The 26,266-nt window shown below is 41.8% G+C and overlaps 1 protein-coding gene across 2 annotated transcripts in view; it reads left to right on the top strand.

The window, feature by feature from the left end:
• The window catches only part of ROR1 (receptor tyrosine kinase like orphan receptor 1), a 204,264-nt gene extending 180,518 nt beyond the window's left edge, over positions 1-23,746 (top strand). For both annotated transcript variants that reach the window (XM_048496938.1, XM_048496939.1), the window contains exons 5-9: positions 11,385-11,512; positions 12,455-12,772; positions 13,599-13,844; positions 19,362-19,573; positions 21,655-23,746. In XM_048496938.1, the coding sequence (XP_048352895.1) occupies positions 11,385-11,512; positions 12,455-12,772; positions 13,599-13,844; positions 19,362-19,573; positions 21,655-23,079 (2,329 nt within the window). In that variant the 3' untranslated portion in view covers positions 23,080-23,746. The remainder of the gene's footprint in view (positions 1-11,384; positions 11,513-12,454; positions 12,773-13,598; positions 13,845-19,361; positions 19,574-21,654) is intronic.
• Positions 23,747-26,266: the final 2,520 nt, after the last annotated feature.

Here is a 26,266-nt window from a genome sequence, read left to right as displayed (position 1 = left end):
AGTGCCAGTGCAAGATCGAGGGGAAATGGAGAGGAGGGAGGGGTCTCCGGCCAGTCTGCTCCTCTCAGCTCCTCTAACCCTCCTGAGTCCTTTTTCCCTGGGCAAACACTTCTTTCTCTCTCACAATACTAGGAACCAGGGGCATTCATTGAAAATGCTGGGGAAGAATTAGGACTCAATAAAAGGGAAACACTTCTCTTCACTTAAACGCAGGATTGGTGTTTGGAATATGCTGCCACAGGATAGTGTGGTAGGATGGCACACTTAACCTGGATAGCTTTTAAAGGGGGGGTTGGACAGATTTTATGGAGGAGAAGTTTCGATGATGGCTACCAATCTTGATCCTCCTTCTGGATCTCTAGATTGCAAATGCCTTTAACAGGACCAGGGTAGATCGGGAGCTACAGCCTCATAGGCTGGCCATTGCATTCACATCCTACATGTGAGTTCCCAAAGGCACCTGGTGGGCCACTATGCTAGCGAGCAGCAGAGCTGAATTAGATGGACTTTGGTCTCCATCCAGCTGGCTTGTTCCTATGTCTCTTATGTTCAGAGGCCTGTAATGGGTTTATTATTAGGAAGACTATGAGACAGGAAATAGTGCAGCATGACAAAAAATAAAAGCTAAGCTTGCAAACAGAAGCATTTTCCCATTCTCTCAAAGAACACACAGCAGACATAGTCATCACTCTAGTTCCTCCCTTAGGTCCCTTTAGTCCCTCCTACCACACATTGAAGCCTATAGGGGATCCCCCCTTTAACCTCCCCTGAGGAGGAAGGTGCCAGCTAAGGGGAGATTGATCGAAACCCTCAGATCATTTCTCAGACACAGAGTGAACCTCAGGAGGAAAATAAAGAACAGTGCTGCTAGATTCCTTTCAAGAAGGAGGATCTCCCCTGGCGTTAGTTAAAGGCCATCTCCAAGACTGGAAATCATTGGCAGGACCCGAAGATGCTGAGGGACCCTGAGAGGGCCCCTCCACTTCCAAAAAAAAAGGACACAGTTAAAGGAGTCCTAAAAGGGAAGAAGGGGCATGTTCCTCAAATCAACGAGGAGACATCAGTGGCCTCTCCCCTTTCTTCCTCCGGAATTCTTCTCGAGAGAAGAATCAAAAGAGAGTGGCTTAACTCTAGACGCCAGTAAGAGCTTGCCCCCCTCCTCCCTAGTAAAAAAAAAAACCTTCTATGTAACTTCCAGAGCCACATCCATAACATCATTAAGACCCCCCTTTCTCACTGCCCAAGCCAGGCTCCTCCCAATCAGGGGCCTTGTCACCAAGGGGATGGGAGAAGGGGACTCTTGAAGGACCCTGGATGGACCGCAGAGCTCTGAGGTCTTCTCCTCAAAAGAATATATACATGACAGATTAGCCTCTAACCATCAGGAGCTTCCTAGCTCCCTTTCCTCCACCATGCGGCTGGGAGAGCCACTCAGGCCTAGTCTGGCTGCCACCTCCTCCCTCCTCATGCTCCCTCCAGAGGCCCCAAGGGCTCATGTGGAAGGGGTAGAAAGCGATCTCTGTCAGCAGTATCCTACTGGGCAGACTCCACCCTTTGATGCACTCACACTCGTCTCCGGTGCTTCTGGGCGCTAGGCACCGTGGTTAGGACGACAAGCCCGGCCTGAGAGAGCCTGGCTTTCCGGCGGACTTCCACTCCAAGCAGGTAGTCTCCCACCTACACACGACCATGGTTTCCAGACTCTTTCGGTAAAGAATCCAGATGCTGTTCCCGGTTGTTAAAACCAAGGTGCAAAACAAGAAAACGTTCATGCCCAGGCACGGGCCAGGACTCTGGGATCAAACATCATCTTCGCTCAAGTTCACCATACACTACCTTCCTCAAGCCTTCCTAATGCAATTTCCCTGTTCCTGCACATCCAGGGATCGCAAGCTTTCGGTTTCCGCTACCAGCAGCAGCAGTTCAACCACAACAGCAATTCCTAGAGACGTCAACACCTTTCTCTAGTTCCTTCGGCCCCTACAATCGGCTGCCAACAGGGCAGAGGGAGCCAAACGCCATTTCAACCTGACAGAACCGCCAGGTCCTGGGACTACACTTCATCTCCCGGCCGGGCATGTCAGCCTCTCCAACATTTTCTAGCACTACCAGTGGACAGGCAAACCACGCCGGACCAGTGGGACCAAGGAGGTCATGCCACCCCAGTGCTACTCTCCTCAATTCTCCAGGCTTCCTAAGGTCCCGGAGCTTGGAGTCTACCCAGCCCAACTTCCAATTCCAGACAAATTAAAAAAAGGACCCGAGAGGTGCCGCAGCACACCTACTCCAGGGATTCAGGCCATCGAACCAGTACCTATCTTTGAACGCTCTCGCGTGTTGTATTCACATTTCTTCTTCACCGCTCCTAAGAGGAACGGGAGACTGGCGTGGCCATCTTGAATCTTCGAGCATGTGGAACCGCTTTCATCCCGCTTCAAGGCTATTTCCCAAAAGTGGAGACCTCCGATCCATCAAATGGGAGGCCTCCGGCCCAGACTATTACCTAACCTCACTGGACCTCACTGGAGGCTCTACTCATCTACACTTCTATCAACCGGGTCGACACAGACGCTTTTCGTTCACAGCTGTGCTCTGGCCCATCATTTCCAGTACAAATCTTCTTCCTGCTTGGGCTCAGCCACTGCCCCCCGAAGTTTCTTCTCAAGGTGCTCCTTGCACTCCATCAAGTGGCTCCCTCCTCCGGGAACGTGGAATTACATCCAATCTGCATTTCCTGGACGACATCCTAGTAGCACGCCGATTCCTCCAGAGAACAGGCACTTCACGATCTGGAACGCTTGTTATGAAACATTCTCCTTCGGGCCAACACGGGCTTCCTCGGGTTAACCTTCAAAAGTTTCCCCAGAGCCATCCACATCGGGATGGAGCACCTAGGGCCATACACAGACACATCTCTCAATCGCCTATTCATTCCTCCAGACAAGATCACCAGGAAACGGAAACTTCTGTGGCCAGCTTCCTTCCTCTGCCAACAGAGCTTCCTCCTACAACTAGCAAGCAAAGCTCATGGTAACTGTCTATTTCCCAGTAATAGACATGCTGCAATGGGCAGTAGGTTCCGTCACATCAACACTACAACTGTTCCTCCGGCCTACCAATACCTCATCATCATGAAGAGGGGAGAGATTGCTCCTTACAGATCTCCGCTACAGAACTCCTCGCGAACAGCCTCCTCCCGTGGTGTGTCCTAAATTCAACCTGCAACTCTCGCCGCCTCGAGGAAAAGCTCATCTATTCCTACCCACAAAGACTTCTAGATCTTCACACGGACGCTTGTACCAGCCTTCAGCGTTGGGGAGAGCATCCCTACTACATAAAGTTTCTCGCCCAGGGCTCAATCCAGAAGTCAGACCAAGCTACCAATCAACGTCCTAGAGCTGAGAGCCATCTTCTGCTAGCTCCTCCAACACTTCCAGACGATTCTCCAGGACCGGCTACCTGCTGGTCAGAACGGACAACACTCTCTCACGCCAAGGCCCACATCAACAATCAGGGGTGGGTCCAGATCCCGCCGCTCTTCATCGGGAAGCTTTCACGGGCCATTCTCCTGTCTCTGCGGGAGAATCACCTCCCATCGCTGGGTCGGGCAGAACAACACATCCAAGGAACTCTCAATACCTGCTAAGCAGACTGGCTGAGCCGACATTAGTCGGTAGTGAAGGCAGAGTGGCAAACTGCATCCCCGAGATCTTTCCACAAACTGACTCTGGAGCTAGGGGAACCCCACTCTGGACTTGTTCGGGTGATCACCGTCAATGCCCAACTGCCTCGCTTCTTCTTCACTCAGATACTTTCCATCCAAGGGCTCCAGGGAACGGATGTGCTCCTCAACTCTCCCCTGGTTTAATGGAACTTCTATATGCATTCCTCACGGGTTCCCCTGCTGCTAAGACTCCTCAGGAAGATATGCATAGAGGAGGCCGAAATCATCTTGGTAGCACCGTAGGTGGCCGAGACGGCCATGGTTCTCTTCAATACTACAGTTGGCAATTTCTCCACCGGGCCTGACATTACCCACTACTCATAGACATGCTATCTCAAGGCCCCATCAGTCCCACCTCTAAGCCAGGGTGGTTCTGTCTGACCGCCTACGGGCTTGAACTTCAAAACACTAGCTTAACAAAGGTTACTCTCCAGCACAGTGATAGGCCACCATCATCGTATCCAGAAGAGCGCCCACTCACACGCGATATATATATAACTCCTCCTCCTGGAAGGGAATTTGTCTCATGGGCACAAAACAGTAAACATCGACCCTCTCCACCCCTTCCAGCATCCCCCCCAGACGCTTCTCTTTATTCCTACAGCGTGGCTTCGACAAGGGCCTCAGGAGCTCAATGACACTGCGTAGGATATCTAGTAGGCCTAGCTACCGCGGTGGCCTACTTCATCAAATCTAAGTGCCAGTCACCAGACACTCCGACATTCTAAGGTTTCTGGAAAGGTGTCTCCCAGAAACAACTCCTCCGGTGGTACACAGATTCCCGGCCTGGAGTAGCTGAACACGGTTCTATCAGCTCTCACCAAGCCTCCCTTCGAACCCGGCCCAATCAGATGGTTACAAATGAAACTACTATATTTCATCGCCATAACCACTGCCACAGGAAGAATATCGAAGAAATTCAGGCCCTTTCAATCAATCCTCAGCTATGCATCTTTCTACAAAGAAAGGGTGGTCATGCTGCCTTGACTCCAACCCTTCATCCCTCGGAAGGTCAGCCTCCACATTTCATCTCTCCCAAACAGGAACTCATCATTCCTGGACCTTTTCTGCCTCTTCGCTCTCTCTCCCATCATCCCAAGGAAAGACTTCCTGGGTATCATCTTTGACGCCAGGAGGACACTCAAGGCTCTTCATTATCCGTGCACTGAATCTATCAGGAAAAACTGAGTCCCTATTCATCAACGCCAATACACTCACCAAATACCGGGGCCAGAATGTCCAAGGCATCTCTCAGTTATAAGTACATTAAAAAAAGCTGCATCACTGAAGCATACTAAGTGCCTCCAATATCCCGGTTCCTCCCTGCCTACTTCTATACATACAGGTCTCAGGTGCAGCACGCTGCCATGCTCAGGCTGCCTCATTCCCTAGAAGACATATGTAGGGCAGCCACATGGTCCTCTGTCACATCCTTCATTAGACACTACAGATTACACACCATGTCAGCTAATGAGACAGCCTTCGCACCAGAGTGCTAGAGCATATATTCTGGAGACTAAACACCCACCCTGCAAGGGGATTACATCGCTCGAGGTCCCATCCAAGATGTTCTAGATCAGCCTAGGAGAACGTGTCCATTGGTACTTACCCTGAAGGGCCTTTCTCCTGACGCATATGAGGGCATCTTGGCCTCCCTGAGGTCATAGTCTCCATCATACAACATCACACTTATTGTTAGGTCTTCTTGGAGTTCGCTATAGTTATATTATCCATTTTCTGTGTTATATTTCTATGTTGTTGTCACTATTCCTGTTTACCTCGAGATCTCTATTCTGCTTCACTGCTAAGCCATTCGGATTCTGGGATTGAGAGAGTCCAACCCATCACAGGAAGTGACATCATTTAGTCCTGCCTCCTGAGTATAGGTTGGAAATCACCCCATCCAAGATGCCCTCATCGCCGCCCAGGAGAAGGCCCCTTCAGGGTAAGTACCAATGGACCGCTTAAAGAAGTGGGCACAACTCCTGTAATTCATGTTTTAAAAGTCAAAAGATTCAGTCCAGATTCCCAGTGCTGTTTTCATAATCAGCCCCAGCTCTGTTGTTCTGCCTTCAACAACACAAGCAGCTATCATAGTTTCACTTCTCATACTGCTGACCTGAGTTTCTAGGAATGAATTAATTATTTATTTAGGGCCAATTATGCACAATGTGCTTACTGTGTGATGGTGGCAAATATCTGTTGCAGGCAAGTTTTATTGTACAGATCTGTTTTCTCAAGCCCTTGTTTTCACTTTCCATTCTCCTTGTGGCAAGTACACTACTTCTAGCATGACTTTAATTCTGCTTCACAGCCAGAGTGTAGAGATTTAAGCCAATGGGCACAGCTTTGCCCCCATAGGAGCCTTTCTTCCTTCCTACCATGACCAGTTTTCTCCTCTTCTCACGCTTTACTTTGCATATCCCTGCCCCCATGTTGCTGGGATGCTTCAGTAACAGAAAAGAAGCTCACTCCACGCAACACCAAATAGAAGCTTGATAGTACATTTTGTCCAAATAGTTGATTTTTTTTTTGGCAATTGGCGCTTTTGTATGCATCCTAGTGATTTGATGTGTATGACTCATCTCAGAAACTGGAGGAGTGAGGTGAGGGCGGTGAGAGGAAGGAATTTGTAGTATTTGTGTCATGGGCTGGCAATCTGATTAGATTGAAAAGTCCCTTGGTTTTTGTTTCTCTTTACTACCGGTAGCCAGGTTTTGTTGATGTTCACATTCCCTTAATTTTTGTGCAATTGTATTTGGTAGGATTTCTCAGTGGCTTTACTGCATACTCTCTAACATAGTAGCAGCTGAAGTTGTCAAGCACCCCTGTGTCATCAAACAAGATCCTTTGTCCAGCTTGGGTTAGGACCATATGTTCAGCTACTGCTGATTTTTCATTAGATTAGTCTGGCAGTGCCTTCAGTCTTTTTTTGTTCCTTAGTAATTCTTGTCAAAAATGCTGTGTTTCAGGTAGTTCCTATAGATTTTCAGTTGTAAGGTGTGCAATAGGACTCCTATGGTGGTTAATAGAGTCTCCTTTGTCCTTTGTTGGACCGTAGAATTTTGTTTTATTTTTTCTAATAGATCTGGAGACTATTGAAGGTTATGTTATTCCATTTTGTCAGTGATCCCTCTTTATTTCTTATTTCCCTTTGATGAACAGCAGGACATACTTTCCCCTGTGGGGGCTGTTTCATTCCACCAGTTGCATGCTTTTCTTTTGGTTTTATAGGTCTCTTGGATTTCCATTTTGGAGTAGCCATTTGCTTTGCACAGCCCAAACTATGTGATTCAGTCTCATCAGTGAGAAGGTGAGAGTCGCAGATCCATTTTTGGCAATACAGTCTACCAGGAGTTTTGATTATTTTATTTATTATTTATTTATTATTTTATTCTATAGACCAATCCCAATCCTCGAGGGGGTTTTGGGTGGTGTGTACAACACTATAAAAGCAATATATAACAAGGGTCACAATAGTGACCAAATACACTTATGCCTTTTTTTTTTTGTTGTGAGTGGTGATTGAGCTTTGTGTAGATATCTGTGGGTCAGCTCTCTATATAGGCTCTGTACATGGCCCAGTTATTGGTTATTTGTTTAGAGCATGACCATGACATCCAGAAATTTCAGTTTTCCCTCTGTTTTTCTTCTGTTTTTTTCTATGGTGAAGTGAATTTTGTAGGGGTGGATGCTGTTAACATAGTCCAGAAATTTCCTCACACCATGATTCCATATTGTAAAAATATCCACAAATCAGAATCCATGCTGCCAGTTTTGGAGTGCTTTCTATTTTTTTCTAGGACTTGTTTCTTTTTCAAAAGTGTCCATTTAAAAAATTTAACTATAACAAGGCTGAGGGGACTTCCAGTGCCCACTCCATCCATCTGTTCATAGAAGCCACCCCATATGAAGTAACTGGTTGTTGGGCAATGTTGAAACAGAACTGTGATATCATTTGGGAAGATCTAGTTGATGTGTGCAAAGGTATTTTTAATTGATCCTGGTGAATAGAGAGACAACATCAAAGATAATCATTCTGTTGTTGGGGTTGAGTTTGAGGTTGCTGGGTTTGTTGTTGAAATGAGTATTTAATGTCGGATGTTGTTTGTCAGGTGTGGGTTTATAAACAGGTTGCCAAGAATTTTGCTAATTCATGTGTGGGGGATCCAATGGCAGTCACAGTGGTCTGAAGGGGATGGAGTCCTTGTGAATTTCGGGTAGTTCATATAGTCAGGGTGGAAAGATACCTGTCTTGAGCTCCTTCCACACAGCACAGGTAGAGCATGGTTCAGTCAGGATGAAGTAACCCGCTCTCCTGTTTTTGTGTTTGCATGTCTCCATGCAGGCAGCAACCAGAGCCCATGGAAATAATGCAGGGTGTGACAGCAATGGAGGAAATAATGCAGGGTGTGATTGCACGGAGGTGCATCTTTTTTAAAAAAAATTGCCTCCCTCCGCTACTTAGCTACGTGGGTAGGTACAAATGGACCCCCACAGCCATGGTGATGTCTCGCAATGCCATGAGATGTTCCTGTGACCCTGCATGGATACACAGCTGGGAGGTGGGAATTTTTTAAAAAGGGAAGCCCAGACTATTAAAGTGCATCCTGGCCAGCTGTTCGCACGCAAGCACTGCAACCCAGGTCTTAAAAAAAGAATTGCGAATAGTGCGATTCTCAAAAAAACCAGTTCGGAAGACTTAACAAGGGGCAGCCTTGCTTTAAGGGCAGGATTCGTGCAAAGTTTCCCCCCGAAACAGGTCTTTTACCATCCTTAGGCCGAATTTATCAGCCCGTCTGGAAGGGGCCTCGCAGAGTTGTTCATGTGTGTTAGGGTGGAGCTATGAATTCTTTATCAATGTGTTGGTTTGTTGAGTGATTTTGCTTATTGGGGTATGTTTTTGTTCCTCACTTCAACAATACAAATAATCTTATTTTGCAACCTAACCGTGTTATCATAAGTAGAATCCAATATTCCAATATTTGAATTCTTGCACTGAAATAATCACATTAGAGTCTGTAAAACTCTGCTAAAGTAAAATGATCTTTTGGATTGTAGAGTCAAGCCACAGTTGTCAAAACATTTGTTTGCAGGGTTATTCAAACTTCTGGCTAATAGTAAATGGCCTTTTTCAGCAATATGTGTAATTCACTGAGGAAATGCAATTTTCACAAGTTGCTAATGTCATGTGGTCAATTAACATCACATTTTGTAGTTGTTCATTCTTTTTTGTTGCTTGCTTCAGATCATTTCCTCCACCTTACTTTGCAACACAACAAGGAGGCACTTCAAGTAATTATTTGATGTTAATGAGAAAGGGAATCCTTGTGGAACCTTGTCTTTAGAAGGTTTTCTAAGTGTATTATTTTATTCATTTATTTATTTAATGCATTTAGGTATTAACTTTCCTCCAAAGCACAATAATTTAGGTATTAACTTTCCTCCAAAGCACAATAAACCCATGAAGTACATTAAGCTAAAAGAGAATAAGTTCCCCCAGTGTGGAAAGGGGAGATTTGAATTCAGGTCTCCTGATCCTAATCCAACCATTGCACTAAATTGGACCTCTATATTTGATGGTAACCGTGCATTCAGGAAGTTAGATGCTTGCGCCCCAAAAGTCTGAGTGATTCGAATCAATATTATATTATGTACCTGTACTGTATTCATCCAGATGACTTAATTCTGTTCAGATGATATAATAATCTCACTTTGTATAGAGGGAGAACCTAAATTTCTGAAATTACATCATCTGTTACATATATGTAAGTTTCTTTTCCATTTTCCAGAAACATTATCTGAATTAATTAATTTTTACTTTCTGGCATGTGTTCTCTCTATCTCTATCTAGCTCTGTCACACATACTTTTTCTCTGCAAACTGAAAATATAAGATCCAATTTTTGAACTTTTTATCATGAAATAGAACACGCATACACTCAATTTTAAGTTGAACTCGAGTAGCTATTTTGTACTGTTCGGAAAACATGACAGAATATTATTTTTCAAATTTGCATTAAACATGATTGCCAAGCAAACGTTTTTATACTACTGGAACATGGCCATACAACCCGGAAAACCCACAACATCCTAGAGAAATAATTCCTAGAGAGATAGTGGAATTGTATCATATAAAGCCTACCAAAATTGAGACTTTGAAGTCCAGGACCTTCAGCTATGTCTTACAGGCTTACGACAATATGGTTGCACTACTTAAATCAATACAACAAGATTGGACTTTCCCTTGCGTTAATGAGCCTATCACTAGCATTTTATGGAGATGAAAATATCTTTGACTTATATATTCCTTTGAACAAACAACATATTCCACTGACCATTTTGCTTGGATTTTTACGCTGACCTATACAAGCAAAATACAATGGGATGGCACTAGGTACGAGAATCATTAGCTTATGGAATGGATATACTGTGCTCATGGAATAGATTCCTCCTGCTTCTCCTTTCTCCCCTTTCCCCTGAAATATAATGAAGATTGTAGAATGTGGGGGTTTGCAGTTGGATGCGAGAATCTGTGAAAATTGTCCACTTCCTTCTGTGCACAACAATACCTGTCTGTGGCAGAAAGTCAACTTTATATGTTACCTGCTGGAATTTATCAACCACTGATAACATTCTGATTGCAAAATACCACATCAGACTAATTCCCCAGTTTTCATCAAATGGTTCATTAAGATATGGAAAATTGCCAAAATGTCAAAACTAACTAAATAGGTTCAACTGAGGAAGAAAAAGAAATTCATGAAAACATTTAAGTGATCATGTCTATCATCTATTTGTGTAATGAATCTATGATATACTGATATCATTCATATAGATCAATTTGATTATTATAGATAGATATATGTAATAAAGACATTATGTCTGTTGTATAATTAGCTATATGGTTAACATTGATGTTATTTGCCCTGATTTTTTTCAAGTAAAAAAGGAATTATGCATACATACCTGTCACACTGGAAATAATGTTAGGATGTTGTGGGTTTTCCGGGTTGTATGACCACGTTCCAGTAGTATTTTCTCCTGACTTTTCGCTTGAATCTGTGGCTGGCATCTTCAGAGGATCTGGGGGCAGTAAAGCAAGTGAGTATATGTGCATTGCTTTACTGCTTCCAGATCCTCTGAAGATGCCCGCCACAGATGTAGGCAAAACATCAGGAAAAACTACCATTGGAACACGGCCATAACCTGTAAAACCCACAACATTCTAGTGTTCCGGCCGTGAAAGCCTTCGACGATACAATGGTGTGTTGTTGTTTACAGAGGATATAAACAGTTTGTCCAATTTCTTTAAAATATAAAATATGACCAGTTTTTTATGGAATTACCATAAAAATGAGAGAAGGGTCATCACTGGCTTAGGAAATGGTGAAAACATCTCAATGTCTTGAATGAATCCAAGGATGCATCTGTACAGTTTCATTTTTCTAAGACAGTTGGGTTTACATACAACAGCTCAAAGTTGTATGTAAATAATTCTATTTATTGTGATCACTAAATAGAATTTTCAGTTATTTTACTTCTTTTGAAGATGAATATTGTGTCTTCCTTTATCACTTCAAGGAGTGGTGGTGGTGGTGGTGATAATTGCAAAGTCTGAATTTCTTTTTATGGGTACTGTTTTGTACATGTGGTTTTAGTGATGAATATGAAGAGGATGGGTTTTGCCAACCATACAGAGGAATTGCATGTGCAAGATTTATTGGAAACCGAACAATTTATATGGAATCTCTACATATGCAGGGGTTAATAGAAAATCAGATTACTGGTAGGTAAACATTTTTCCTTTGCTTTTCAACTCAACTGCCTTTATTTTTTATTGCTTGCCATAATCTTCAGTGTAACAAAATTTGCCACTCCTTAATATGTTAAGGTACAATGAAATTTGGTCCAATATGTTCAAAACAACATCAGTTTAATGGGGTATCAATCATTTTATTTATTACGGTCATAGACCAGAAGTTATCAGGTATAAAATATAAAATCCACATTATACATTTCTAGGCTAAAATACAAAATAAAATTGAAGTAACAAGATTTCTAATTGCCAATTATTTAAAATCCTAATGCAAGCTCAAATTGAAAGCTGGAATAATCTTTGAACAAGGTGTACAATTAGTAATCTAGACTCCATACCCTTATTGCCCTATTTGTCCATGCCTCTTGGGAATATAAGCCCTGAATTTTGCCACCACTCTGCTGATATTAGGGTTAGCATCTTCTAGTAACCTTTTCATTTGGCATTCCTCGGAGCCAGGAAATATTGTTATTGAGATAGAGACAAACAATTTTGCCCTCATTTCTTTATGAAGGAGGCATCGTAAAAAGATATATATCAGGGTCTCTATTTTCCCCATCTCACATGAGGTATATTTATTTAAAAGAGAGAAATGTGGATGATTTTACAAAACTGGAAAATGATGTAATTAAGTTGATTTTTTTGTATATTGTATAATGTTTTATTCATTTTTCTACTCTCTGTGTCTATGTTTACATATAAACACACTTGGTAACCTTCATTCAGCTTGGCAGTACAACAACTGAAAGAATTAAAGGAATAGTAGGAAAAAGTTAACTCCAAGAAAATTTATTGCAATTGTTTGGGCCTTTAGAAATGGTATATTATGATGATGGGTTCAGCTATTACGATATTATATAATGTGAAATTACATGTCATATTGTCTAAACTTCTGATATGTGTAAATTACAGCTGCCTTCACAATGATTGGAACCTCCAGTCATTTATCTGATAAATGTTCCCAGTTTGCCATTCCTTCGTTGTGCCATTATGCTTTCCCATATTGTGATGAGACTTCCTCAGTTGCCAAGCCTCGGGATCTGTGCCGTGATGAATGTGAAATTCTGGAAAACGTACTTTGCCAAACTGAGTACATCTTTGCAAGATCCAACCCTGTGATCTTGATGCGTCTAAAGCTGCCTAATTGTGAAGATCTTCCACAGCCTGATAGCCCTGAGGCTGTAAACTGTATTCGCATTGGGATTCCTATGTCAGATCCAATAAATAAGAGTAAGTGACAATTTTACCTAGGAAACATACTTTACATCAAAAGTTTTTTGTTAATATCCATCAATCTGAACAGAAAGAAACAGAAATATGTTTTGGCAATTCAAAATCTAATATGGTCAGATTATAACCTAGCTAGGCATTGCAGAACCTTTTTAGTGTGTCCCCCATTTTACATAGATTTGAGTTGACAGAATAAGATCTTTTTAAAATGTAAACTAACAAGTCTTGTTTGTACTGCTCTTATATCAATTGACTGTTGGTTCTGTATCTCCTGTCCCTTAAATGCCCATTAGCTGTTCCATTGAAATAAACTGTATTAATAGTAGAAGTAAAGACTCCTTACAAGGGCAGCAGTTGGTGTGCAGTGTTTGTTCGCTATATTAGTAGATCTAATTCCAGTCACTGAGTAGAGTTCGTTTGTTAGATTACAGACTGATTAGAGTGTATGTGATACTGCATGATTATATTTCCAATAACAGTTGAGTCTTATGGTTTCTCTGTACTTTCATGCCAAAATAACAGATTCATTTCAGGTTTCCAGGGCTGGTTTGAGTTCTTATATGTATTTTATTTGAAAAATACTTGGAATAAGCATTTTTATTACAAAAACCTAACCATTAAATATTCTCAAGGGTATGGACGAATAGCCAGCCCAGCATTATAACTTAACTTGGGAAACTGAATTAGATTTCAGGATCCAGGCCAGCAGAAACATAACCAGTCTCAGTGAAGATACGTTTCATGCACTTACACCCATCAGTCACCAACATGCATGGTAGCTTTCTAATTCTCCAAAGTGAACTGTTGCTTTCTTTGTTCTTTGCAGATCACAAATGTTATAACAGCACAGGAATAGACTACCGAGGGACCGTGAGCATCACAAAATCTGGGCGACAGTGCCAGCCATGGAATTCTCAGTATCCTCACACGCATGCATTCACTGCTATCAGATACCCTGAATTAAATGGGGGCCATTCCTACTGTCGGAATCCAGGGAATGAGAAAGAAGCTCCCTGGTGCTTCACTCTAGATGAGAACTTTAAATCAGAACTTTGTGACATCCAGGCCTGTGGTAAATACTGACTTCTCCAATTTTCCTTTTAAAAAGAAAATTAGAAGAATTATTTTGTGGTGTTTTCTTCTTGTAAATATTTCTGTAAAATAAATAAGCTTTGTTTTATTTGAGAGGAGAGCAGTTAAATGGTATCCATATAGCATTAAGAGATTTAAGAAAATGGAAAATTTCCAATAAGACAATATTTCAATATTTCATATTTATGTAACTTGCCTATCATTAGAAATTTTGTCTGAATTTAACAAGAGTGCACCAGACTGTAATGAAAATGAGCCACAGACAAGTTCTTACTGTACCCACTTGAAACAAAATGGGAGAGTTCCAATACAGAGAAAGCTTATGAGGTAAAATAGGTCTCCTTTAGTAGAAAGATAATGCAGAATACAGGGATTCTTTTTTGGAGCCAGGTTCAAGTTGAAGGAGAATCTAATAAAAAGTCTGGATATGATGGTGGGATATGATAAGTCTGGATATGATAACTCTCAAAATAGCTCTCATAATAAGAAGACCTCTGGTTGCCCTATTGCCATGGGTAGGGATTCAAGCTCGCAACAGATAAGCAGCAGTATGTTGCATGACTTGCTGAAGATGAATAACATGAAAATCTGAATGATAGAGGCATATCATTGTTCATCATCTTTAAAGAAAGAACCAGCATGTAATGGTTAGAATGTACATCTAGGACTGAGAAGTTGTCCTTTCAAATTCCATGTCAGCCATGAATCTGTGTTATCTTGAGCCAGTCTCAGCATAACCCATTCCACAGTTAGTCGCCAAGATACAGTGGAAGAGGAAAGAAGTCTTTGTAAGAAGGACAGGATAGAAATGCATAAATAAACAAAAAATATGATGGGCCTTGTAAATTTCTAGCCTGGACTGTCACTTCAGAGAGTTTTAGATTGAATTTTCTGAATGTCAAACAGTATTTATAATTCCTCTTTTTGGGGAAAGCTTTAAGGATCTCTGTCACACTTTATTAGCTATGAGAAGCCACAACCAACATTAATCAGCATAGTCCCACACATACCAAAGGAAACTTCTCTGTGTGTGTTTTTGTGTATGCTTGCGGCTTTAAACTTGGGTTAATTCTATTTGCTGCTCCATAGTTACCCATGAACTGAATCAAAATTAGGTTGTGTGTCTCACAAACCACAATTTGGCCACTCTGCTGTAGTCATTTCTACATCCTAATGCCAACTTCTCATCAACTCTCTGACACAGATGTGTGTACTATCTTTAACATTAAATCAGCCAAATAACAATAAGATGCAGACCAGGTCTGGCTATTATCTGATTCAGAAAATTTGATACATATTAGTACTTTAAACTGCAGAAGAATTAAATTAATGTCCTCATTAATTGACATTTTGAAAAATGAAGAGTCAATGCTGCTTTAGTGTCAGTATTCATAATCAGTTCGTAGGACTTCAGTGCTAATTTACCAAAGTATGGGATGGTGAGCATTGATGTGTGCTGAACTGGAAAACTGGCTTCATTAGGATCCATTTGAGGCTAACAAGGCTTTGTGGTGTCAACTGCAGCCTTCAAGAACTGGTACTTCCACCTAATTGAAGATGTGAAATTAGCCCCAAAGCTTCCTTGCAGTTTTCAGAGTATTTGGAGTGTTTCACATAGACCACTTAAGGGTGCTCCCATCTTCTTCTGAAGCCATAACCTGAAATTAAAGGCAATTATATTGTATCATGTGAGTGATACTCAGTGGCTCAGGAGCTACGCATCTCTCTTTGACATGACACCTGTGGCTCTTCTGAGCACCTTTCACCAGGGTGGCATCTATTCCATGTTCCAGAAAGGTGAGCTGTGCTATTGCCAAGAAGGGCTTGTGTTTGGGAAGTGATTTGCACCTTGAAACAGCCACCATTACAGGGACTGGAAGAAGGGTAAACTGCAAGCCTCCTTGAGGCGTAGGCCTCATGTTAGGGATGGAACATTGACTCCAACCACCCCCACCCTTCTCCACAATCTCTGCTGTTTCATTGCCGAACACAAACAGCTACCAAGGGGAGAAGAGAGGTGGGGAAGAGAGAGGAAAACCACCATCACCTTGCTAGCCACTTGGAAAAACATGAAGCAGACCACAGTGTGGTGCTGGTAGTTTTACTCCCCTTTCTCCAGCATCAGTTTGTTCTCTATGGACACCTTTGTAATCTCACTGTATCACCTGAGCTGCCATTCCTCATGCTGAGAAAAATGTAAGAAGGCTGAGAGAGAAGTCCTTCCCCTTACCCCAGATACACAAGGGCTGACTAAGGTCAATCATGATAGGGGAGACAGCCTTACATAGACAGAGGTACTCTGGTAAATAAAACAGTTATAGTTGTATATTTAGTATTCATATATTATTTTGGGTGAATGTTTGGTGGGACAGGGTGAAGGGCATACAGCAGTCATGTGGCTCTTTTAGCTGGTGGTAATAGTGGATGTGGCTCTCTATGTGTGAACTGTGGAGTACCAAATTACTTATTAGACTTACCATAAGGTCCATAAATCATACATTTAAAAAACTGAATTTCTTCCTCTCTTCGTAATATTTTATCTTTCCTTGGTGAATGGGAAGAGCCCTCTGCTGTGCTACTTCAGTTGAAGGTCTACCTCACTGAGACTTGCCTATCATAGGTGCAAGACCTCTGCTGGTGGAGTTGTAGTAGGCAGGATTTGGCTTGACAATATGATGCCGTATAAGGCAGTCTTATATGCAAGACTTGGAGGCAAGAGGCTTCCGGTTGCTACTGGCATACCGTATGGTGTTGTTGCAAGGTTTATTAAGACAATGTTTGTAAGGTCCCCTGAATGCTTTAAATTATCCATGACAATATTAATCGGTGGAGTTCCAAATAGGTACAAGCCTCCTGCATTTTTCAGAAAACTCAATAGGGAAGCTAATTAAATTACTGGCATATGTGAGTCATATATATGGAAAGCCATGTATTAAAATAAAAATAAATATCAAACAGGTAACCTGATCTCATAAGATCTCAGAAGCAGGGTTGACCATGACAAATATTTGGATGAGAGACCTCCAAGCAGAGGTGTAGCTAGGAAGAATGGAGCCCGGGGCACAATTTGAGTTTTGCGCCCCCATGCTCCCATGGGCAACCACCCTCCCCAACCAAACAATAATTTTTTTTGCACCAGGTCATTTCAAAGGGGATTGGGGGTGGGGGTGGGGGCAAGGAGAACTGGGTCTGCCCATGGATCCTGTTATCCATGGGCAGAGCAGCCTGGCTGGGGGTGGGTGGGCGCTGGAGAGCTGGCACTGCCCATAGCAGGCCCAGCGGGGCTTTTAGGGTGGGGGAGGAGAGAGTGAAGGCTTCTGCCGGGCCTCTGCAGGCCCGGCTGGGCTTTTGGGGTCAGGGGGGAGGGAGGGGAGGGTTCTGCCGGGCCCCTGCAGGCCCAGCTGGGCTTTTTGGGTGGGGGAAGAAGGAGGGGAGGGTTCTGCCGGGCCAGGTCATGCCCCTTCCCTCACGCCCCACTTACCTTTGGTGCTGGGGTGGTCTCAGGCAGCCTGGCAGGGCTGGGCCTCTTTCCCTCCTTGGCCTGGCCCCTCCCCAGCAGACTGCTCTTTCAGCCAGCTCTGCTGGAGGCGGGGCAGTCTCCAACAGACTGCTCCATCAGCCAGCTCTGTTGGGAGCAGTCTGTTGGGGCGGGGCAAGGCCGAGGGGGTAAGGGGGAGGGGTGTGGGTGGCGATTTTGCGCCCCCCACGTGACTTAACTGGGTTGCCCCGGGGCAAATGTCCCCGGATGTCCCCATTATAGCTTTGCCACTGCCTCCAAGGCAATGTTATGATGAGGTAGAGGCAGGCAATGCGAAACCACCTGTGAACATCTCTTGCCTGAAAAACCCTACAAGGTCACCGTAATTCAGATGTGACTTGTAAGCAAAAGGAAAAGAGACTGCCATATTGATGGCATAAGAATGAAACTAGATGAAGAAAACAAAGTTATTTTGCCCTGTAGCGGCAAAGTGAAATAAAAAAAAAACTGAGAACAAGCCTACACCTGAATTTTAGGAAAAGGGGGCTCATGCAAGCAAAACAATGCTGACTATCATAATCTACAGTGCTCCAAATAATATTGGCTTCCAAAATATTCTGTGTTAACATGGATATTTACCTAAAAGACAGAGATAACATTCCATCTAATTTGGCTTGGCCAATCTATTGCATGCCTAGCTGGCTTTGTGAAATTGTTGGCAGTTTCCCAATACACTCAGAATGCTTCAGCCAAATTTTACTTGTGCAGAAGAGACTCATAGGCAGCTAGCCATTCTATGGGCTATATGCGGGCATTTGTAAGATGTTGCTTATAGAAGCCCATGTTGTGCAAAGAAAACAACTTACTTTACTTTTTTTTCCCCATAGATAGGACATCTTGAGCTGTAAAAAGTGCTGCTGTACCAGAATACCGCGTTAAAAGTTCAATTAGCTCTTTATTTAGTACTTCAAGCGTCTTGTTTGTCTCCCATTGTCAGGCAGCCGCAGATAGTTTGGCCAAGCTTACATCATTTCTTAACTATTGTCAAGTGTTCAGCACTGAAACACCCTACAAGACCCCTGACATGTTTCAGGCTTTTTATAAATACAGAAAATCCAACACTAATTATAAAGATATTATTTTTAGGACATTTAAGAAAGGCTCCACAAAGTTCATTTAGTACCCTGTAATTGTTGAATACATTTGTGTGAAATAATATTGACTTTTTAAAAAGCTTTTCCCAAACAGGGTTTTGAATCTGATCAGCTCTCTGGTGGCAGAAGAGATAAGAGAGATAATCTTGTCCAGTTCCCTTCCTAGCTGCTGTCCCATCATCCTGCTTGGTTGCTTGTTCATGCAGTTCCCTTAGTTCCTAGCATAACCTTTTCAGAGTCAAAAGGGGCCACTGTGGTAAAGAAAAGTGAAGGAATGGTCTATGTCAGTGGAAAACTGCTGGATCTAGCTCAGTTACTCACCTAAAAGATCAAAGGAGAAAGGTTCAGAGGAATAGCAGGGACAGATAGTTGGGAAAGAGTTCTTGTGATATGACTATTCAGACAAGAAGAGGAGGAGGCAGAGGTGGAGTTTGGATTTAAACCTCACTTTCTCAACATTTAAGAGTCTCAGAGTGTCTTACAAACTCTTTCCCCTTCCTCTCCTCACAACAGATATCCTGTTAGGGCTGAGAAGGTTCTGAAAGAACTGGGACTAGGCCAAGGTCATGCAGTAGGCTTCATGTGTAGGAGTGGGAAAACAAACCTGGTTCACTAGGTTAGAGTCCACTGCTCTTAACCACTATACCACGTGAATAGGAAAAAGTGCCTTTAAATAAAAGCTGATTCATCATAATATGCTCAATTTGGACTGATTTATTCATTCATGAAAAAATTATATCCTTCCTTTCTTTGTGTTTTTAAAATGGCTTACAATAATATTGCAAGGATTCTTCCTTTGTATGTGATTATATGTTTTTCTGTCTATTATTGTAGTCATTCTTGCTTTTTTGTTTTTCTGAATTAGACACAAAGGACTCCAAGGAGAAGAATAAAATGGAAATTCTATATATTCTGGTGCCAAGTGTTACAATTCCTCTAGCTATTGCTTTGCTGTTTTTCTTCATCTGTATTTGTCGCAACAACCAGAAGTCTTCCTCTCCACCTGTTCAAAGACAACCCAAGCATGTCAGAGGGCAGAATGTAGAAATGTCTATGCTAAATGCATACAAACCAAAGGTACAACCACACAAATGTCCCAGAAAATAAAATGCTTAATTACTTATGTGAAACCTTTTTTTTATCTCAAAAGAATCTTTAGCATTTTGGTCTCTCCCAACACTTTTGTTCTTTCATCACTATATCTAATGCTAAGATGGCTGCCTCCCATGCCAGTCATGAAGGCACCAAAACTAGACTCCCTGCCAACCAGGGTGAGGGTAGGTCTTCTTATTCAGGGAATGTCCTTAAAAATATAAATTAATCAAAAGGCAAAGGAAAACCCTGCAAAAATAAGTGAAAACCCCTTGAGAAGGGATGGGAATAGCTAGTGTCAAAGGACAAAAAGAGGGATAAGAAATTACATAACCAAAGCCCCTGTGAGCTCAGAGAATGCTTGAGGAAGACTTGGGGGACGGGGAGGCTTGACGTCAAAATATCTCTCCCCCTCCCCCATTTCATTATAGGTCATATTTTGTTCCCTCTAGTATCAGAGATCATTACTGAGTGCTTACAGCAGGAAAACAAAACAGGGATTACCACAGACCAGGTGGGAATTTCTACATATTTGGGGGAATCCCTAGTATGCAGGAAAACTATATTTTTAAGGTGATCCCACCCCATAGTAATACCCTGATTAAGACTGAGCGATGTTTATTGTTCTGTATGGGGCATGGGAGGTTGAGGACAGCAGAGGAGGGGGAAATAAGCAAAAAGAGATGTGATGGGAAGAACAGCCCTAGGAGTTACCCTGGAGGGGATATATGCTTACTGTTTATAAATTTTCTAATTGCTAGCTGCAGCTGGCTGATTTTTATAAATACATATTAAAATAAGCAATAATTTTGCTGTGATTTTCCTAAAATGCCATGTTGACCTTATATAAAATACCAAAAAAAAGCTTCTTTGAACGTGGAACTATCTTGTGTTTAGATATATGTTTACTGTTTCAATGTAAAACAGGACTAAAAACCTTGGTTTTATGTAAGAGATTTAGGGACCCAAGCTAAGCAGGTATACTCAGAAATCAGTTCCAATTTAGTAAAGGAGGCTCTAAGATTGCAGCTTTAATTTTTTTAGGATTCCAGCTTTAATTACCTTACATAATGTAATAAATTGTATCCACTCTTGTCACTTATCTAATAGAAGCTACTGATGGAGCCAGGGTGTCCCTGATGGATTCCCTTTGTTCTTAGTATACTTTGGCATGATTCCTCATATGTGTTTTACACATCTTTGCATTTTTTGTATCACCATATGACAAATACTTGTCAAACAGAAACTAAACAGATTTATAACTGCTTAACTTAAAATGAATCCCCTTCCTGCCAAAACTCTATAACTTCATTTTCTTAACATAGTTTTCCACTAGGTTGGCTAAAGCAGAGAAACTCTGCCTGAGGTTAGACAGAGGTCATTTCAGTTTCATTACTAAAATATAATTTACAATATGCCAGACCTAAACAAGTTTTAGCCTAAAGGATTTGTATAATGTAAACCATCTGTTTCTCAACAATACAGCTAATTTCCTGCCATCACTACACAGTCAACTGGCTGCTTGTTTAAAGGCCTCTGCAATATATTAATTCACAGTTTTTATCTAAAATTTGTAAGTGGTCAGGAAAATTGGGATTCTGATCTGAGTGTTATGTTTAAATGATAATAAAGTATAGCCGATTCTGCTCCCACCCCCTTTTCTGCCACACTGTTTTGGCAGTACTGCAGGGATCTGTAGCTTAAGAGTAGTAGGAAAGATGTCACTCAGCTTCCTATAGGCCTGGCCATTGATTTCTCTCTTAATTACTGTTGTCACCTACTTCTTGCAAAAAAGATGAAAGTTCATATGTATCAAATTGTTGTCATTTTTTATATCATTCATTCATTCATTCATTCATTCATTCATTCATTCATTCATTCATTCATTCATTCATTTAAACTGGAGATGCATATTCAGCTTCCTTATAGAGCAGGTGAAGACTGTGAAGTCTTCTTGAGAAACACTGTTGTACCTCTGTTCCAAGCGCTTCATATACTTTCAGATCTATGGCAATATGACATGGACCCAAAATGACCTTTGACATCTTTTGTCTTCTTTTTAACAGAGCAAAGCTAAGGAACTGCCACTTTCTGCTGTCCGTTTTATGGAAGAGTTGGGTGAATGCGTTTTTGGCAAAATCTACAAGGGACACCTTTATCTACCAGGCATGGACCATGCTCAACTGGTTGCAATCAAGACTCTAAAGGACTGCAGCAATCCACAGCAGTGGGCGGAGTTCCAGCAGGAAGCCTCTTTGATGGCAGAGCTCCATCACCCTAACATTGTTTGTCTCCTCGGTGTTGTGACTCAAGAGCAACCAGTCTGCATGCTTTTTGAATACATGAATCAAGGGGACCTCCATGAATTTCTTATTATGAGGTCACCACATTCAGATGTTGGATGTAGTAGTGATGAAGATGGCACTGTAAAATCCAGTCTGGATCATGGTGATTTCTTGCACATAGCAGTCCAGATTGCAGCAGGGATGGAATACTTATCAAGTCACTTTTTTGTCCATAAAGATCTGGCTGCTCGCAATATTTTAATTGGGGAACAGCTCTATATAAAGATTTCTGATCTAGGATTATCAAGGGAAATATACTCTGCAGATTATTACAGAGTACAAAACAAGTCTCTCTTGCCCATTCGATGGATGCCCCCTGAAGCAATTTTGTATGGCAAGTTCTCTTCTGATTCAGATATCTGGTCATTTGGTGTTGTACTATGGGAGATTTTCAGCTTTGGTCTCCAACCCTACTATGGATTTAGCAACCAAGAAGTTATAGAAATGGTAAGGAAACGACAACTTTTACCATGTTCAGAAGATTGCCCTCCCAGAATGTACAACTTAATGACAGAATGCTGGCATGAGCTGCCATCTCGGAGACCAAGATTCAAAGATATCCATGCTAGGCTGCGATCTTGGGAAGGGCTGTCAAGTCATACTAGTTCCACTACTCCTTCTGGTGGAAATGCTACCACTCAAACAACTTCTCTTAGTGCAAGCCCAGTTAGCAACCTAAGTAACCCTAGGTACCCTAACTTCATGTTCCAAGCACAGGGCATACCACAAGGCCAAATTGCTGGATTCATTGGCCCACCAATGTCTCAAAATCAGCGCTTTATTCCCATCAATGGGTATCCTATTCCTCCAGGATATGCTGCTTTTCCAGCCGCTCACTATCAGCCTGCAGGTCCACCAAGGGTAGTTCAACACTGTCCTCCACCAAAGAGCCGTTCACCAAGCAGTGCAAGTGGATCAACAAGCACCGGTCACGTGACTAGCTTGCCCTCTTCAGGATCCAATCAAGATGCAAATATTCCTTTGCTCTCTCATATGTCAATGCCAAATCATCCAAGTGGGATTAGTATAACTGTGTTTGGAAATAAAACTCAGAAACCTTACAAAATTGACTCCAAACAGGCATCTTTATTAGGAGATTCCAGTATTCATGGACATAATGAATCTGTGATTTCAGCAGATATGTAAATGTCAGGCTTATGTAAATAAAACTTTTTACAATATGGACTAGAAATTGTAGGAGAGTTTTATATTCAAATATTTTATTGGAGGTTCTTCTGGTTGTATAAAAAGACATTTGCAATAAGTATCTTCTGTGAAGTTCATTTGTTCTTAACATGATAAAGAGTTGCCAACCAACTTTTTAAAAATGACATCTTCATTATACATGTAATTTACAGGTATTAAGGCAAACTTTTAAATAAGTGAGGAGTAAAATCTTTGTGTCATTTTTTAAAGAAAAAAGTTGACTGTGACACTTTTTATTTAATCACAGTAGTTTTAATCGAGTGGTTTTTGCCTCAGCAGCCTTATTTTTCTGAACATGTATATTAATATTTTCATTGTTATGAATGAAGTATTATGACCAGGTGCTTAGAACAGTTACAGTAAAACAAGATGAAGCACTGAAAGATTTATTAATAAACAGTAGTAACAATCGGAGTTAGGTGATGTTAATCAAGGCTGAGGCATCAGGAGGGTTTAATTTTTCTCCACGCCATTTTCCTGCTTCAGTTTATTTTCATTTATTTTATTTTACAAAAGTTATACCCCACCATTCTGCCCTCACAAGGCAACCAAGGTGGGTAACAATTAAAATATACATAATAAAATTATATTGTAAAACTATTACCCTCCCCCCAAAAAAAACCCTACACATCATTAAAACAACTAAAAACAAAGCAAAAAATGTTTTCGCCTTGTGGGCTTTCAAGGCAAGAGACATTCAGAAGTGGTTTGCCACTGCCTGCTTGCAAGTCATGATCCCTGTATTCCTTCGAGGTCTCCCACCCAAATACTTGCCATGGTCAACCATGCTGTCCTTCTGAGATCTGAAAAGATCAGGCTAGCCTGGATATCCAAGTCAGGATGCTAAAATGCATACAAAAACATTTTTTAAAATTAAACATTGAACAGGAAGGAGGGATCTGTTGTCCCCTCCTTGGACTTGCGACTTAGCCCAATCAGGGAAGCACATTGTGTTTTCCTAAAGGGAAAAATACAGCTTCCATCATCTCTTTGTTGATTAGGAAAATGACTCAGGTAGAAAGTCCTGAATCAAGTGCTTCCTTTTTACAATTAAAAATGTTCTGGAGCTCTTCCAACATGTCATCTCATTTGACCCTTTGCTACACTCCTGAACTATGGTGGTTTGACACTTGTTTTATTTCATGTGCTTTGAGCACCCTCAATTGAAAGAGGAGCAAGTGCCTGATCATTTAAGCTAGAAATCCAAAGACCGTCCCCAGGCCGCCATTCGCACAGGGGGCACAGCTGCGTCGCAGCCGCGCCACCCTCGCGCCACCCGCCCATTCCCACACCGGCGTTTCCCCAGTGTGCTCGGAAGCGTTGGGGAAACGCCGACTGGAAGTTGCTGCCGTACGAACGGCAGCGGCTTCCCGGTGCTTCCCCCCCCCCTCCCTGTACTTACCTTGTCCCCGGGCCTCCGGCGCGTCGCCGAGGCCTGGGGACACGCCCCCCTGCCCTCCGCCGCTGGAGCAGGCGCGCAGGGCCAGGGGGCGTGTCCCCAGGCCTCGGCGACACGCCGGAGGCCCGGGGACACGGCGGTTTGGCCGGGCGCCGGCGCTCCGCGGCGCCGGTTGCCCGGCTCTTTCTAGGACCGTCCATGCGGACGGTCCTAGTGTCGTCCGGTCGGCGTTAAGTATGCCGACCCGGCTGCTTCCGCATTCGTGCGGAAACGACCATTGTTTTTATTTCAGTCTAGTGGTACACAGTGAGACATGACCTGCTATTTTTCTTTGGAAACTCCATCCACATAAAATCAGTGTCCATTCTAGACAAGAATGTTGAGATACATTAAAGTTCAATTTGGATAATAAATGGATACATTATTTCAAACTAATGCATTATATGGAAAATTTACAATCAGATCTCTTAATAAAACCTACAAAATAGTGGGAGGGGGGTTCAATCAAGAGATGGGGGGATTAACTTTTTTCTTATGTTGTTTTCCTAAATGAAATAATCTCCATTCCACTCTACCCAGATTTCTGTTAGGAATGTTGTAGGAAAGATTGATACAACAGATATTTCTCCTTTTAACCACCTCCCAACAGTTTGTGAGAGAGAAATGGTTAAATTCCCTTCCCTCTGTGCCATGGCCCCTGTCTAATTTGCCCTTTCCCCTTCCATGGCTGCTTTTCAGTGTTAAAAATAGACTGCAAAACTCAATAATGATTTTCTCATATAATATATATTTTGATACCATGCAAAGATTTTGCCTACCTAATGATGAATGTAAATCATGCATAAACTCAAAATTTATAAGGCATAAAATGTGTTCTTGATACAGAATTGTACAAATAAGATACAGCTGGACTACAAGAACCATCAGAGAAGATCTGCTAGCATGGCAATCCTGAGAACACTACTGGAAGTAAATCCTATTGAGTAGACCTACGTAGGATTCTGAGCAGACCTGCTTAGAAATGCTGTGTCAAATACATAGCACTGCATAACACAAATGATTGGAAAAATATATTTCTTTACTTTATATTTGTAGTTGCAATAGAACTTTGTAACTTGTTGCTATGCAACCCTCTAATTAAAAAAATCTAAATTCTTATTTTATAATAGACAATCAATTTGCTCAAGAATATTTATTGTATCAAATAATACACATAATATTTGTTGTGATAACCTTGAAATGGGACATCTACATTCCATCAGGTCTATACAACCATTTTCTGGAATTGTTTATGATAACGTTTGTATGTCATTTCAAATAATGTGAATTAGAATTAACTTTTTTATTAGAAAATATTGCATTTGTATTACTGAAATCTATTCAGGTATAACAGGTTTGGATTATTTTGAAACCACTGTAATTTTTAAAATACTGCGTTTATTGCAATTCAGGCTAAATAGTTTTCTTTTTGGTTACACACATAAAGACTGGTTACATTTTGGATACTTGACAGTAAGCCTTTCAAAATCTTTTGCACAAAAATGTGTTTGTTTTGTATAGCAGAATTGAAAATACATCCATACTTTTCATTTCTTGGTCTGATTCTCATTTTTTTAACTATCTGGAGATGCCTTGAAAGATATGGTGATAATTATATCTTCCACACAGTTTGTTGCATTTAATTACCATATTATTTATATTGATCTGCTAACTAAGGCCTTTGCACTA

Source organism: Sphaerodactylus townsendi, linkage group LG05, assembly GCF_021028975.2.
Source record: "Sphaerodactylus townsendi isolate TG3544 linkage group LG05, MPM_Stown_v2.3, whole genome shotgun sequence".
In the NCBI taxonomy this organism is placed as follows: domain Eukaryota; kingdom Metazoa; phylum Chordata; class Lepidosauria; order Squamata; family Sphaerodactylidae; genus Sphaerodactylus; species Sphaerodactylus townsendi.
The sequence above is the reverse complement of the archived record's forward strand: the minus strand, read 5'-3'. Positions and strand labels throughout refer to the sequence as shown.